At 39.9% G+C, this 17,478-nt stretch overlaps 1 protein-coding gene across 4 annotated transcripts; it reads left to right on the forward strand.

The window, feature by feature from the left end:
* Nucleotides 1–5,540: 5,540 nt before the first annotated feature.
* On the forward strand, nucleotides 5,541–15,101 carry LOC126869076 (uncharacterized). 4 transcript variants are annotated; one of them, XM_050625253.1, is made up of 3 exons: nucleotides 5,541–5,678; nucleotides 14,141–14,315; nucleotides 14,405–15,101. In XM_050625253.1, exons 1-3 carry the CDS (start codon nucleotides 5,659–5,661, stop codon nucleotides 14,630–14,632), a joined length of 423 nt encoding a protein of 140 aa, XP_050481210.1. In that variant the 5' UTR covers nucleotides 5,541–5,658; the 3' UTR covers nucleotides 14,633–15,101. The 4 variants fall into 4 exon arrangements, 3 of the variants coding, with proteins under 3 accessions (XP_050481210.1, XP_050481209.1, XP_050481211.1); XM_050625252.1 differs by lacking the exon at nucleotides 5,541–5,678 and adding an exon at nucleotides 11,811–12,048; XM_050625254.1 differs by lacking the exon at nucleotides 5,541–5,678 and adding an exon at nucleotides 12,625–12,783.
* Nucleotides 15,102–17,478: the final 2,377 nt, after the last annotated feature.

The raw sequence follows: 17,478 nt of genomic DNA on the forward strand, positions 1-17,478 counted from the left end.
TTCGTAGATTTCCGCTGTGTGTATTCATTTATCCCCTTCCTCGTAATTAAATTAGAATTCTAAATGAAACGTCCGTTGATCGTATGTAATTATTGGGTATTCAACGCACGAGAGTCAAATGGAATCATCGAAAATTAGGCAGCTGAGGAATACGAATGCTATTTTGTAACGAACATTTTGTAACATTCACCTGGATTCTAACCATGACGGCTCGCCGCGATGCACGCATACAGGGTAAATTATAGGGTGGCACAAAATAATGATCACAAGCGTTACCAAGTAGAATTAAAAATTTTAATAAAAATAAGCTATAATTCCTACGCGTAAAATATGAATAACCTCGTCTACATTATTATTAATCGTGTTGTACATCATGAAAGAATAAGGCAAAAGACGATCAAACAGAAGAAGAATGACGATTACCGCACGATTTTTTTGGTAGACCCTGTGTAGGTGCGTGTCGGGGCATTTACTTATCTTTGACGTGCTATGAACATGGGGGGTGGCAGAACACGGTATACATATATATGGTTAATTATAATGCGTGATGCACCATAGGGTCTTCTACCATGGGGGAACCTTACGAAGGGAAGCAGCTGGTTCGTGCTTTTAATGGCTGTCATCCTAGCTGGTCATTTCGATAATGGTAACTAATACGGCTGGTTTCTGAGGTCTGTACTTACAATCCTGTTAAATCGAATATCGGCCGAAAGCTCGGGTCGATCTAACGATTTCCGAACCGTAACGACATCCAACGAACACTGCCAACGTCTAACAATTTCCTATTTTCAATATTTAGTATATTTTCACGTATACGCGATATTGTTTATGGTTAGCGTTAAATATGCTTGATATTAAGGGAGACGAAGCGCTAGAATCTTGCATCGCAACTTTCGAGTATAATTGGAAACCTAAAACAGGACGTGACCTCATCGGGTTATTGTATCCAAGATCGTTAAGGACCCGGTCGTTGCGATATCCAATTACTCGAGAAAAGAGAGAAGAAGTTCTGAGTGTAAAGTAAAAGAAAAAAAGAAGGGAAAGAGGAGAGGAAAAGAACAAAGACGCGTTATGGTAGGGGTAAATTATAGGAAAAAAGAGAAGGCAAGGGAGAGGACGACCGCGCCATCGTAGATCATATTTTCACTTTACAGAATTCTTATCGATGCTTATGAAAATCCAGGTGTGCACCACTGTATGTATGCTTACCGAGCGTTTATCGTCAATACACGCTCCACCGCAGGCTTAATTGACTGAATTAGTCGTGGAATCAGCTTATATCGAAGTTACACCTGACCCCGACAAAGTTACGAAGGATCGATTTTGATGGATCATTGGTTCGTGCTCGATCGATCAAGGTCCTCTTTTTTTTTTTTAATCGAAACTAAGGTTAATCGATCACCTTTTACATGCCACCGGGTTCATTAACTGTCATTTGATGTAGGCTCCCTCTTCTCTTTTCTTTTTGTCTACTTCTGTGCGCTACATAATCGAGCGTTTTCGTTTCTGGCATGTTAAAAATATTTCTTAACAAATTGACGACCGCTGTCACGTAAACGTGATTTCACTCTACAATCTGTTGTCTGCCGCCATCATGTTTACGTGACTTCAGTTTCTTTTTTCTTTTTAATTTAATCGACACTTACTCGCGAGACAAACGATTCCTGTAGTTGATAGCGTTCTATTGCGAGTTTAACGATCCAACGAAAGTGAATCCCGATTTCTGCAACTGTGCGGGGCAATCAGGAAATAAATAAATAAATTTATATAATGTACAGATGTACAAAATAAATTAAGATAATATGATAAAGATTCAATAATGATGATAATGATGATCAATGTGATTTCTCAAAAAATCTAACATAATTATACAATAATAGACTGAGCGGAAAGAGCCGCGGTGATTGGCGGTAAGATCTACGCCGAAATGTGAGACTGTCAAAGTCTTAACGTTTTTTCGGCGTAGAAAATTAAAAATTAGTTAAAGATTCAAACGATTTGTAACAAATGGAATGCAAATTGGATGGCAATTTTGAATTTATGCGGTGATAAATCACGCAGTCAAGAAAAAAACTAGTCTCGCGGGACATTTCAAAACCTTTACCTATGTGTCTATCTAACAAAAATTTAACGGGCAATGAATTAAAGATTCCAACGATTTCAACGAAATTTCAAACGAACGCCTATTGCGTTCAAATTAAAAGTTGATTTTAAATTTATGCAGTAATAAATTATATTAAACGTCTGAAGACGACGAGTTTCTTGAAAAACTGTTATCGTACTTGTCTTGACTGACCAAAATACATACAAAGGACAAATATGTAACAGCTGGACGATCAGGAAAAAAGGAACATAAATAAAAAGGTGATATATTACGATCATTCCAACGAATCGAAGAATAGTAAGTGAGAAGGGTAATGTCCGATCAAAATCCTCCAAATGATGACCACAATAGCGTAACGAACTTGCAGAGTGGCATTTCACTTTCTAACGGTAGCACGCGCCTCGTGTTTTCCTTTCTCCACAGAGCTCGCTGCTCCCTCCATTAACTAATACCCTGTAAACACGCGTGTTACGAGGGGAGTAACCAACTGCTCTAATTAAACGACATTCATATCGAGTGGACCAACCATCGAACCCTTTCCATTCGTGTTCGCGGAAACTGGTCGGGATGACCGTTTGCTCCAACATGTGAGGACCATTTGCCATTTCGTTTCACTCTAGGTTTTTACGTTATTCCATTAATCATTCTGAAACGTCAAGGTTTTGAATCGTAATAGTCTGGCATGCAAATATGTAACTTTGCAAGTTCACTGCATAATTTATGGGTAAAAATATATTCGAGTATTTTAAATAGTTATGTGAACGAGTTCGTTATGTATTTTCAATCTTTTCGTCGGTTATCTTTTTTACTCTTCCTGGCGAGATTGGTCTTCTTCTTCTTCTTTTTTTTTTTTTTTTTTTTAATAAATCAAAGGCTAGAGGATATTTAACGTATACAAGGGAAGGTATGCTTCAGTGGAGACAAAACAAAAGTTAAACCGAGTCGGGAACGCTTGCAAGAAAGTGCACGTGTCGATGCTTGGAAAGGAAGTGGGAATTATAAGAAAAAAGGAGGAAAAAACTAAGCTGTTTCTTGTATGTGTCGATACTGAATGTCTGTACCGTGACGTCCACATGCTGCACCAAGCGAACTGCACTCAAAGTACGTCTTAACGATTGATAGTAATTCTGTCGACGCTCCACGCAACGAGCACGTTGGACGCCACATAAATCCCTCGATTGCATGAGAGTTCAAATGGTACTCGAGAATTAAACAAGTACGATGCGAAAAATCGCATCTTTAAATGGATGCAGATGGCCGCATATACGGTATTTATTTATTAGATCGTTTTATAAGTTTTATCTCTGTCATTTAGAATTTGACCAAATTTCCCTTTCACGATACTGTCGTTTTATTACCTTTACAAACTTAGTAAAATATACAGTACCTACAGAAAAAGCTTTTAATTTGGGAACTCGATTGCTATTCTTTCAGCATTCTGCTAACCTTCTTCAAACTAGCACCCGTCGTAATTAAATACTAATTAAGGAGACAAGTAAGAAACAAAATCTGATTCTGATAAACTAGGAACGATACCTTATTAAAAATAGATAATGAAGAAACTTAGAACTTATATATTAAAGAATGATCCGGTATAGTCTGAAGTTTTTTGTAGATGTTTGATAATTTTTAACGTAAAGGTAAACACGATATGAAGTTAACGAATAAATGTGGAACTTATGGTGGTGAATCACAATGGTGCAAGAGAGAAGGGTGAACGAGAGGGAAGCAGAAAAATCCACCAGGAGAGACAACCACTTCTGGTCCCGATGAAATTTCAACCGGGCCACTTTTCCCCCACCCACCAAGTTTCGATGGATCGATTCGCCCGGTAAGTTATAGTTACGAGATGCAAGTACGTTTGTAGCGTCTTGTTCGACGGCAGATGTCCCACGGGCACCTCGGTACCGAGTTCTCTGTTCGACGGACCAAGACTCACCGCAAAAACTGACCAACCGTATTGAACCGAGCGAGGTTATGTCTACCGACGAACGATCGAATCATCGTCCTTCGTCCTATCTCTCACGGTAGTCTTTCTGGGAGAATAGCTGTTGCGAATTCGATCAGAGCAGCGACCATAGAATCTTTGAAATCCTCGTTTTCTCATGGCACGTCCATACCATTCTACAGCCTCGCGATTACTAGTAGCAAGGAATCCATCTGTTTAACGACAGATGCAAAATGCATTTCCAAGAAATGGTAGGAAAGAAAATGCGGCGAGTAGTAGAAAGAAATAGATATCACTGTGGTTAACGCCTTGCTAGGAGGTGAGGTTTCCGAGACAGGATGCCTCGCCTAGATCCTGTCTGGAGGCCGAAGGGAGGTCCTTCGAAGCGTGAAATCACTTCCAGTCTGAATATAAAGAGCGAAAAAACGAGTGTCCGTTTGTGTTTCGGTCGTTCCGTTCCACCGCCTTCGGAACTGCCTTGAAAATCGTTAAGCGCCTACTAGCCTTCTTCCTTTCGTGCGCGGAAGCCACGGATCGCGCATCGTTCAAGGCTCACGAAAGTGATTCCTCCTTAAGCAAATCAAGTAACCGCTGCTTGGCACCCGGGATCTCGCTAACAATAAGTCATACGGAGTGTTCTCGCATTTTAAGAATACCGGATATACGTACTGTTACTGTGGTATTCGACAGTGCATTATTAGATACGAATGCCTAGGAAGCCGAGAGCAGAACGAACTTACGATACATTGTAATGACTTACACTTAAAATTCCATGTCCCAGCAGTTCGACCACTGTGAGGTCCGCATTATCATGCGAAAGGCAAGACAGGCTTCGGACAGTTTTCGATCGCTCGCTCGAAAGTGCATCCACTCTCAGATAAGTGGTAGCGGAACGGCGCGGCGCGATGACTACGAGATCCAGGCGTTTTAAATTTATCGCGAAACGGCGAGACGTCCTTCCGCCAGTCCCGCTAATGTACCTCGCAAACTCTTAGCACGAGATACACGTTTTACGTCCAGCGCGCTAAAGAGATCACGGTGTACACGGACAATTTCAATTAAAAGCCACGAAATGATCGCCTTTCTGTTTTATCGAGAGAAACCAAGCCAAAAATAATCCTCCAAGCACCGAACCCTTCCGATTACCTCGCGTCTGCAACTGAATTATTTTTAACCGAAGTCTAATCCACAAACCAAACGACTTTTTCGTCCTCGATGGTACTGCAGACCGGGTGCTTCTTCACATTTCGTGGTACTGCCTTTTTTCCGGAAATAGACTTCCTTTCTCTGAGTTAAAAGCGCATACACCGCATCAACGTAGCACGTGTACAAGGTTCTGCGTATACGTCACGTATAGCCCGTGTGTACATATGGTGGTGGTGTATCGAAGAGCAGAGGGCCACACGCTCTTTCACTTATAAATAGACATACGTAGATGGATTAAGCGTATGGAATGCAGTTCGATGCACGAGGGGTTTTAAAACGTGGAAGCGCTGCAAGCGCGTTCTGCACCTCATAAAGGAGCCAAAGCTTCAGTTACTGCGTGAAACGTTGCGCAGAACGGTTCTATCGCGAAACGCCTCCAGGATCCGAATCTTTTGTCAACATGTTGGCTGCGAGACACAGGTGAGGCCATAGCGGTACGCGATATCGCGAATGCTTGTAACGCTTTGCTAACTCCCGTGCCCTAGTGAAAACTGGGACGGCGCACGATTGTGTTTAGAACGACTATCTCGCTTTGACTTTCGATTTTATCATCTTTCCCTTATTAACCACGAATAAACGCGCGATCCCAAGGAGAAAAATTGCAAATTTGACGTTTAACGATAAATCGACGTAGACTCGTTTCGATTGAATCTAGTATCGCGGTACGCATAGGTACCCAGTTTTCACGTTCATAGATGGAACTCGAACGTCGCATGACGGTTTTTCCTAGCGATAAGACACATCCCTCCGGCGACCAGAGATCCTGTCATATTGCGGTCGTTCCTGCATCCGGTAACTCACGAGAAGAGAGTACTGGTGACTAACGTTTCATACGGGATTTAACAGTGTAACGTTACATCGTTGGTTTGGTCTTTCCTGTGCTCCTCGAGTTCACAAGACGAGTCTTGGATTTCTCTGCGTACGAAAGGAGAGGTTATTGTGCGAGGGTTTTAAATTCCGAACAGGTTGAATGCACCCACAGCAACCAGGAGACACCTTTCTCTTTACTTTAACTATCTCGGCGAAAACAGTATCCATCGGAGTATGTCATTGTCGGTAGAATAATACGAAGAGAATCTATACATTGAAGTATAGAATTGCTTAACGGAACAGCGCAGATAATGAGTCACGTCGTTAAATTCCAAGGCGATGGATAATATAGTAATAGAAGATTCGAAATTTCATAAAAATCGTTCAGAAGCCTAGTAGGTCAGGAGACGGCGAGTATATGTACGCGGCCTTTTCACTTTCTTATCTCCCATTTATGAACCCCGTAGCGGAAGAAGTAAAAGGAAATTGGATTCGACGAACGAGAAACGCAAGTTTTGCTCTATCAATGAGAAACAAACGGATGATACCAAGTCGAGTGGTACGGCCAGCTAGGATAGGTAGAATAGAGTCGAATGTTTTGATTCGATTTATTGATGAAATGAAACACACGTTTGGAAATTTGTGGGCGTAGTGGTAAAAAGCTGTAAGAGGCCGTCTCGCGGCAAAGGGTGGTCGTAAAATTCATCGAGTCCACGCGACGCGTCACTTTCGAATGCTTGTATTTCTGCAATGGAAAGTCGGGGAAGAGTGTCATTTGTTAGGCGATACGTGGGCTGAGTAACGTCACTGACCTGCCGCAAATGGGCGAACGGTACGCGAACACGAAATAAATGTTAGATAGAAATCCGCAGCTGCGTCCGCGACCTACGTGAATCTATTTTCGTCCATAGAATCGACGGAAAAGCCGAAGAGGCGTCTAGATTCGCGACCAGCAGTGGGTGGTTTAACCTATTTTCAGAACCATTCATTGTCTTGAATTTACAATCGCAATTGTAAAACTTCCTGTCGAATAGGACTCGAAAGAGGAAGAGAAACTGTGTCAACTTCCGAATAATGATTCATCGATCACCGTGTTAATCGTTAAATGTTTGTAACGGACGCAAATACGTGTCGCGAAAGACGATTCTTGGAGTAGAGTTTTAAATCGATTAACAAGGTGACAGCGAGTCCATAAAGATCATTAGAGTTATACCGATAGAGTGAATTTTATTGCCAGGAATGGTATTTACATATACCATACGATTCGTAGAATGGTTTTTTGTTGTTATATCGTGCCTGGAATGCCCGGTTAATGAACTTTTAATAATTCTTGTTTACGGAACACGCCGCGTATAACTTTCCTATGCGCGTTTCCAAGCCATTATGAAAACTCTTCCACTAACGAGCATAAGTAATTATATGTATACTTGAATTACAGGTAACTGATAATCTTGTGCCGTTCATTTACAAGCATAACTCAGTCGTTAATTGTGCTGTGGTTAATGTTATTCCATCAGCAGGTCCGATAATGGGTACATATTTTAAAGCGATTACGCTCAAGCTATCGAATCGTCTGACATAACAAAAGCGAACACGATTAGCCGCTTTGCATAGGATACGTGATCTCAATCTCATCGCTCTAATTAATCTCAACTATTTTCAATTCACTTGAATCGCACCGACTTATCTCTTTTTGCGTGTGTTTCTTGTATCTCATGCTGTCCGACATCACCGTCTCCCTGTTTCTATAAATGTCTCTTGACGACGCGACGCAGAGACAGATTGGTCACACGTGAGTCGTCGTTCGCTTTCCTACCGTAACTTTTCGCCCCTGGAAACACGTCCGTCTCTGGATGAAAACGTCCGACAGGAAACATTCCCGAGGGCGTTCCGAATTGTACGAGACCCTCCGTAACGATCCAAGCAACGTTTAAAGAGGATAAAGCACATACGTCGGAAGAACGGAATAATTTTTAAGGGTGTCGCCAAGTCGTGCAGTCTGGTCCCTAATGGGTAGGGTTCGTTCTATTTATTTTGCCTCTTTTCATAAAGGTCTCGAGATATCGAAGCACTTTCGGCATCAGAGTCATTTAACGCGATTCTCGAACGCGTACAAAGGACAAGAAAATGAGCAAACGTGTTTTGATCGATCGTAAGGTTGTCGAGCGAGAAGGTTAGGGTATTATTCGCAGGAAGTTCGGGATCTGAACCGTCCGTAGTCGAAATGGGACGGAATCGGAAAGACAGGTCCGGCTTCCTTTCTATATAGCAGCACCGCTTTCTTTTTGCACGTTTCATCGTCGAACGGAGCGTGACCGAGGTGATTCCTTTTGGCGGGAATACATTTCAAGGTCCGTGGATACATGCAGGAAGCGACAGTTGGCGAAAAAGATTTTAGCATATGTTGAAATCCGTGGCGAACAACACGTGCATCGATATTGCGAAGGAATGAATGAATATGCATTCCATTCATAAGAACGGCTTGGTATTTGTTGTATGCGATCGTTTGAGGAGGGCGCGATTTACCGTGAACCGTATGCGATCTCAACGATCGTTTCGATTAAAATGCCGCGTTGCCGGAAGACTGTAAAAACTGCGTGATTCGTGAGCAAACGAGAAACAAGTGATATTTTAGCCAGAACGAGACTCGCGCGTGTTTGCGGAGAAATTACAGGTTACCGATGTTAAATTCTTTTTTATCGTCGAACCTATCTCGTGTTCGCGAATTATGTAAAACAAATTTACCGTGCTCGTACAATTATCGATAAGGGAATTAAAGTCGAACGGCTTCCAGTGCGATGTTTGATCAAGTGATTTCAAGGATGAAAAAGGTCTGCGACAATTTCGTGCGAATGAAAAAAACGGAAAAGAAAGTGCGACGTGTCTCGTCCGATGACCAACACCGTTATGACAATGACAGTCGTTTGTGCGACTATAAAACACGATTCTTCATTCGATGTCGACAACTTTCGATCGTTTCGACGATCGAACGTTCGATACGAGCGAATGGTATCAAGAAAAACTATACGATTTTCATGATGTTGATAACAAACCAAGGCAAGGACACGATCAAACTTAAAGAGTTGTTTCGATATCGTTCGTTAACTTTCACTTTGCAATTGTTTGGCGAAATTCCAATTACGAGAGGTGAGAAATCGTTTACGTCAAAATACACTATTCACTTGGAATTAATTCGAACGGGAGTTTGGATGTTCCGTAAAAAAATGCGTTTACAGTTGTACTTCTTTTTTGGTCTGTAACGGTTCGCTTCTCTAGCGTTAATATTAATCAGACACGCTCATCAACTGGACATGTTCATGCTGGTCACACGCGTGAAACGTTCAAGCTGATTGTGAACACTGCAAACTTTAACCTGGACGCTTTCCAATAATCAATTTCCCGTACCGCTAGATCAAGAATTTTTCTACTCCCAATCCAACCAACTATACTTTAGCGATCACCTTGACTGGATAATTATCTGTACGACTGATGCGATCCACGAACGTTAAGAATGCAAATGAACTGCACCGTATCGAACATCGGAGCGACCACAGAACGTTTCCTCGATGAAAGATTTCTTTGAGCCATCCAGTAAGAAATCATTTGTCAGTATAATTCAAGCGGAATAATTAACAACATAGCTAGCAAACATAGATAGCAATACACTCGATTCGTTCTTTGCTATTTCGTATTCGTTTAGATGAAATTAAGCAAATTCCGCGAAGAACGTGTTACATTTGCTTTTATCTTAATGGTTCTCTTTTATGGCTTTCGATTATAGCGATACGAGCCATTAATCTTATGTCTTATTCAGCGGTGATTTTATTCTTATTAACGATTTTATTTTTATTATGATTACTCGTTGCAGAAGTGTATCAAATACAAGTTAAAGTTAAACTAACAACGATTAGAACGGTATGAAAGAATAACACGAGTCTGCATCTGGCTATCTTTTAACATCGATACATCTTTTTTCCTCGTCGATAGGGTTCGTTGAAATTCGAGAGGTGGGGTCGAGCGAAAAATTTGAAATATCAGCTGTCGCTGGGTACGCAAAATATTGATGGCACCGTTTAAAAGCGCTCCTGCTGGTCGAAGCGTTTCGAAAGGCGTGCTCGTCGTCGATGATCGACAGCTGCGTGGGTTGCTAGGGAAGAAACGAGTCGACAAACCGCGAGAACACGGTTTAAACGAGAATCATGATACGTGATATAGATACAAGAGATACGTGAAAAGTCTTTTTACTAAACACTCTTTATAGGAACTGATCACCTGTAAGGTCTTGTCAGTCAGTTTTCTCGCCAATGGTCAAGATACGTGGGAGATATTTATAAGATCGATTCCATATACCAGAACGGTGGAAAAAATTGATATACGCGCTTCGCGAAGATTTTGACGAAACGTATTAAAACATTTTTTTTCACGTATCTGGCTGGTTGCTACAGAGTCACGAGAAAGAACAGAAAAAAGGCAAGAGGCAAAATTTATGCGCGATCTAGTTGAAGCAATTTCCTCGGAAGTTACGACGCGGAACACCGGCCCGGAACGGTATGGTAAGCGACGGTTGTTCTGGAGCCGTTAAGAGAGGTCGAATCATCGAAGGAAGTGTAAAAGGCAAAGGAAAACGAGAAAAGAAGATGTTCGACGATCGAGCTGCTAGGAGGTTGCTCTCTCAGCTGCCGCTTTTTTACAACCTTCGAAGAATTCTCCGGAGAATACGAGTATCTATATGTGAGAATTTCCTACCGTTCTACTTCCCGCCATTCTACCAACTATACTCTCACGGAAACGTTTCAGTTTTTCTCCTTGGCAACGCGAACAGCAAACCTCTTTCCTTGCTCCAAACAACTCGCCCTCGTGGTTCGTTCGATTTTATTCCAGCTCGCAAATATTGATCGATTGCTTTCGAACGATCAGTTTACCGCTTGAGAATAACAATTCGATACTCTATCCCGGTGACATCGATATAACTTCCGATCGGGCATACGATCCATCGAGAAAAACTATTCGTCGAACGATCACCCCCTTTTACGTTGTCATGTTCATCGATTCCTCGAAGATAGATATTATTCGTTGGAAAATCGATAATTTTCGTCATCAGAAAGGTACTAGAGTTTCTTCTTAATGGATGACATCGATCCGCGAATAAATGGATTACTTCGTATTACTTTTGTGTATATATATTACATATTTATGTACAGAATATTTTGTATAACTAAACAAACTGTAGCTCTGAAGTAGAAAATAGAAAAGAAAAACGTAACGCATTGTACTTTTGCGTTTACGTTTTCCTTGTCTTTCGTACGATAAGTATAAAATTAAAATTAAAATACCTTGCAAAGTAACCATTTCTCGGCCTGAGCGCCATAATACCTTTTTATAGTGCATAAAAAGATACGTCGATTAATGTGTTAAAAAAAAAGTTGAAAGTTCCACTTACAAAGATAATGGCGACCTTAAAATCGTCAAAAGAAAATCTTCATCAGACCATGCATCATTGGAAATTTTGTTTTAGAAAAAGTTCCAGGACCATGGCTTAGTTCGTAGTTGCGTGAGTCACTTCGTATATTATAGATTATTATGTATCATCTTTTTCATCAATTGCACCATTTAGTATTATTGCGCACCATGCGGACAATCATTCAGTTAATGGGTATTAGCGCAGGCGTCTGTTGCACTACATAAGTAATAGTCTGCAAGAAGAATCTAGGCTACTCAGCTGCACCTGGGATACAAGTAACTATTCCGACTTTCCGTCAGTCGCAGTTTAAGCTTTGCACCAGCTGCATCGTCTCTGTTCCTCGCGTGCAATTCTAATCGCTCCTCTTTGTGCACTTATCGAGCTCTCAGCGTAGTCAGTTTAATGTCAGTAGTGTCTCTCAAAGTCGATGGATATGAAGTCAAAATGCAATACGGATTCGAATTCGGATACAAACCAGAATATCTCCGGAAATCGAGAAGTAACGAGCGAACGATCCAGGTTAGTTTTCAAGGTCGTGTAAAATAATCCCGTTATTTGCTAATATCACTAAAAATCGCATATTCTAACTTGGCCATATGTGCAACGTATTTTCAATGAAAGGAAGAAAAAAGAAGATCGATATACATATATAACGATCGAACGGTAACCATTGAGCGATCCAGTACAACGATAGAGAGATATTATTGCACATAGATGTATGTATATTGAGTGTCACATATCGATATCCGTGCGAATGCGCACTGACAGTATTTCTCGTTGCAATGTGCGCGCGCACTAAAATACCCCCTCGTACTTTAGTACCAGTCCACACCCCCGACGAAAACGATGGAATTATCGATCGCGTTGCTATTCAACCTAAGAACTTTTCGCTAGCTGACAGTTCACCGTAGAGACGGATTTTCGAGGAAGGAAAACACGCGTCGTTTCGATTACAGGATGAGACCAGACTGAACTGTATTACGTGTTAACGTGTCTGTGACCTGTGATTTGTGATCTGTGATAAAAAAAATTCGCGCGTTGAATCTACGACAATTTTCTTTCACGGACAGTGAGTAAATGAAAATCACGGCAAGAATGAATACTAATACTTTGATTAGTGCACAAGACCTTGGAAACATTCTGCATGAATTGATATTTTCAATGTGAACTTTAACCTTTTCCTTATCAGCCGGTTTTACAGCCGGTGAACAGATCATGCACGACATCAATTTTTATTGATAAAATTTTAACAATGCAAGTAATATAATTAGCGACATTTGTTTATAGAGATCCTCGTTATGAATAAATTGATTTGTAATATAAAATATCGTTACCGAAAACAACAAATTTAAAGGTCGAACAGGTGCATGCTTGTCAGCACGGATTCTCTGATTTACCGAGGGTGTTTTCGTTGAGTCATTCATTGCATGATTTATGCTACATGTTTATTCTTAGATTTATTCCATAGTAAGTTTTGCGCGTTATTGATTAACGTTGAATAATCGTGAAAAAATATTGATTTGCATACTTTAAACTTGCAAGTATTCATTATTTACAATGGCCAGTCCGATAATGAATAGGAATAAAATGAATGTTTTTTTGTAGCTCGACAACTTTTGCAGTTTGTGATTAACGACGTATACGAACAATTAATCTTAAAAGAATTAACTAACGCAGTAAAGTCAAATTGAATTGACTGTAATTTGTTACACACGTTTGTTTCTCTTTTTGTGTGTATAACCTTACAAAAAAAGAAAACCAATTGCCTTGATACAATGTTGCATCCTTTGCTCGTATTCAACTTTCATTCTGGGATACCAAATTCAACTAGATGTCTAACATTAGTGGTTGCCTGTCTCGTAAGTATTTCAAGTTGATTGGGAAGCAAGAGGTTCATTAGATATTAGCGAAAGTTCCGATATAAAACCAGTTTATGATGGAGCATAGAAACAAAACGTTAAGATAGTAATGCCTGGTTTCGCGTGATAGCAATGTAGAGGATTAACGTTGATAGCAACTATTCGTATGGTTTTTGTAGAGAAGACTCGAAGAAACAGTCGTTTTTAGAAAAGAAATTACAGTAGCAATATTCGCCTGAGAAACTGTAATTCATCAAAGATTTGATGTCATACGTAAAAGTTTATCTCGTTTATAAGTTGAATAACATCCATTATCCCGTATGCAATCTTACGTTCGTACAGGAAGTGATATGCATTCCAATACATCCGTTCAACGGCACATTGACCGAGAGTGCTATAGATTTCTCTTCTGTTCTTTCTTTCTCGTTTGCCAACACACGTGCGCAGGCTTGCATACTCTGCAACGCGGCAAGTCACGATACAATCACATTGTTTACACACTACAAAGAACTATTATCTATGCTAAATCGTGCGTAGCATTAGTAACTAAAGTTGTCATATACTCTTGAGAATTCCCTTATCCCTGTTTATGCATAGCATGTCACTTTCGTTTCTCTGCATAACATTTTAGTCTTCTATCATATATTTGTCATAGCTTTCTTTAATTTATTACCAGTAACTTGACTCGAACGAATCGTTTCTCTTTCTCCGATTCTTTCTTTTTAACGTAAACTTAATCTGAATGTGTGAAGGGCTCGACTCATGATGCAATATCCAAACATCGATATACAAGAGGGAAGAAGACTCCGTAGCGTGCGAAGAAGACTTTTTCAAGACGAAGACGATGATAACGAAACGGAATCGGTACGAAATTCTGGTGTCGAGGACAACTGTTTTTTTGAAGAGACACGAAAAAATCGAGAAAACGTGCGTAATAAATCAGGCATAATTCATCTTGATCGGGAGTGATTTATTGATTGAATTTTCTTTGGATTGTATTTTCTTTTTGAAAACAGGCTAAGGAAAGGTGGAATTTCGACTTCGAGAAAGAAGAACCTCTACCTGGTCGTTATGTATGGGTGAAACTTGACCAGCACGGAAATGAAATCTGTAATCCGTTAGAGGCAAAAAATCGAATAGAAAATTTACAAACGATGCAAGAAGAAGACGTGCAAGACGATGACATTACGATGCAGGACCACGTGGAAGGCAAAGATGACGAAAAAATGACTGATAGTACGTGAACGTACGTAATTACAAAATACTTTGCTCATGCTGACTTTTTTGCTGATGCAAAAAGTTCCTTTTTGTCAATGGAACCAGAAAACAAGTTTTGTACTATGAAGTTGACTAAATTGGAATAAGTAAAGTTCGGATAGAAGTTGCGAAGTTATTGATCGCAAAAAACACTGATTCGACTTCTAGTCAGAATAGACACGATTTAGTGTCTGAGGAGCTAGTAAACCAAAGTTAATTTTTTTATTTAAATTATTAAAAATTCTCACTCGTAACGACAATTCGACAATCGAATGTTCGAGATCATTTGTCGTGATATTTGTTATTGTATTATTTATCTTGATTTTATTCCATTTTACATGATTATTTAATATTGTTATATATGTGATTAGTAAACGAATGATATTATAATGTGGATAAATTATACAGATGACCTTGTACTTTTTATAGATAGATGAAATAATATATTATATTTATCTATAACTTTATAATCCTGTGTGTGATTTCCAAATGCTTTTCATTTCTCCTACGTTTTAATAAAACAAAGCAACTGCGACACGAGATTCATACAGACGGATGGTTGGAAGCACATGGTGCATGACTTATGTGTGACCTGAATCTTAGGCACGAGAATAAGATGACACATCTGCTGTATGTATCTACCGAAGAAATGATACCGACGAATGAAGCATCCCTCTGCTATAGAGTGATGTCGTTAAAATGTAACGATTACTAATGCCGGCGCTAGTTACACTTAATTCCACGAGTATCACGATTCCTTAAACTTAATCTCAAGTTCTCGTGAGAAGGCAGCGTGTGCACCTGGCATCGTTTCTTAAGAATCGTTCTTTTTTTTTCACTTTACTCGCGCTATGGAAGCTGGCCACGATGATGGCGGTGTACCCATTGCCAGAAATTGCACTTCCGTTCCGCGAATTCCCACGGAAGTGGGTACAATCGCGAGTACGACAAAAGATATTTGCGTATAACGTGCACCATCTTCATTGTTCGCCCCCTCAACCATTCAATACTTCTATGCTGAACAACTATATGTGTATGTACTAACGGCTATCGCTAATGAAGTATCAATGAATGATCCTTACAAAGAACTTTCTATTGGACAAAATGAACAGTCATTCTATTAAAAAAAAATTTCGTTCATTCTCGTCCTCATCCTCAGTTTCAATCCACCACCTTGGTCTCGAATCAGATGATTTATCACGGCTACATTTTCACTCTATGGCGGCGTGCACGCGACGAGATAACATACATATACCAACGATAAACTTGGATTTGATAGTGAAATACTTTTACTGATGGAACAGGTGAGTCTTTTGGTAGTAAACACAGTGATACAGACGCAGCCACGCGTCTTCCGGTCGTCTATTCAGGATGTATAATACAAGGCTTCCTTGAGAAGTAATCTAGAATAGACCTAAGCTCATCGTTTGAGAGATGGACGTAGAAGACGTTATAAGAGGAAACGGTGCATATTTATTTTCCATCCTTCGTTTACGACAAACCATGAGAAAACACCTGTGCAACGGAATACCTTGCTAAACGGGTACCCCACCTAACCGCAGATGAAAGAGAGACGGTAGTCTTTGCGAAACGCAAAAAGGATTGTTTTACGCGACTCATTCGCTCGTTCTCCCCTCATTGAGATGCATCCGGTGCCACCCTCACCACTTCCTGGATGTTGCGTGGGATTTTCATTTTCGACAACAAGCTTTGCAGTCCTCTCATGAGAATCTGCTCCGCTCCGAATACATCTCTCACACATTTTTATGTTTTTCGTCTTTGTTCATTTTCGATAAAGTAGTTATCCGTAATATACAATATAAAGAATATATCTTAAGGACAAAATAATAATTGGATAGTAACGGTAAAATATTACAGATGAAAAAATATTCTCAAGATGAGCAAAGAGACATTTTTCTTTGAGTCCCTTTAAACGTTTATAAAGAAGACGTGATCGATATAACATAAAGATAATATGTACGAAGTTATTCTTCGAATTTTATTAGGTTCGAACATTTAAAACTTCCCGCGAATGTACAGTAGCGCCAGTTGGTCAGCCATATTCTACCAGACGGATATACACTAACACTATTCAACGTTACTTGGCACACGGGTTCCCTGATTGGTTGCGGCGATCGTCTATGTACGGTTCGTTCAACGCGAGTTGCTTCGTACGCGACAGAAAACTATTTCCCCATTGCCTTCCATACGAGACACGATTTAGGCCACGAGAACAACAACGAGGTAAATTGACAATTATCATTGAAAAGTGTCGATTCACCTCGTTTATTTCGTATCTTCTCCTAGCAGCGCCGCAATAAACATCTGTTGCTTAAAAATCATCAACTGTCACATACATAAAGCTTAACGAGTAAATACGAATTCACTTTTTATATTTACATAATGTTAATGAATCAATACTTATGTTCATTCCTGTATAAAGATATAAATATTTACATCAATCATTGAAATATTTAAAAGCATAGTATTATTTAAATGCAAACAATTCGCTGAATCAATAAATTCAAATATGTAAGAAGTCAGACTTATAATTAGTAGATACGAATACTGCTTACCAAACTCATCTTTGCTTTGTCGAGAACATTAATACCGGACGAGATTTTATTTTTACATCTTGCAAAACATATTCTGGTTCTCACCATAGTGCCTAGAGACAGTAGCCTTATATCAGTTGAAATAAAATGACGATGATAATCTGAAGAGTATGCAAATAAATTCACCGTGTGTAACGTACTGCCATGCAAACATGGAAATCCGCCGAATAAACGTACGCACGAGTGTCCGTGATAAGATTACAGCCGTTGTTTTGAAA

This window comes from Bombus huntii, chromosome 8, assembly GCF_024542735.1.
Source record: "Bombus huntii isolate Logan2020A chromosome 8, iyBomHunt1.1, whole genome shotgun sequence".
NCBI lineage: Eukaryota > Metazoa > Arthropoda > Insecta > Hymenoptera > Apidae > Bombus > Bombus huntii.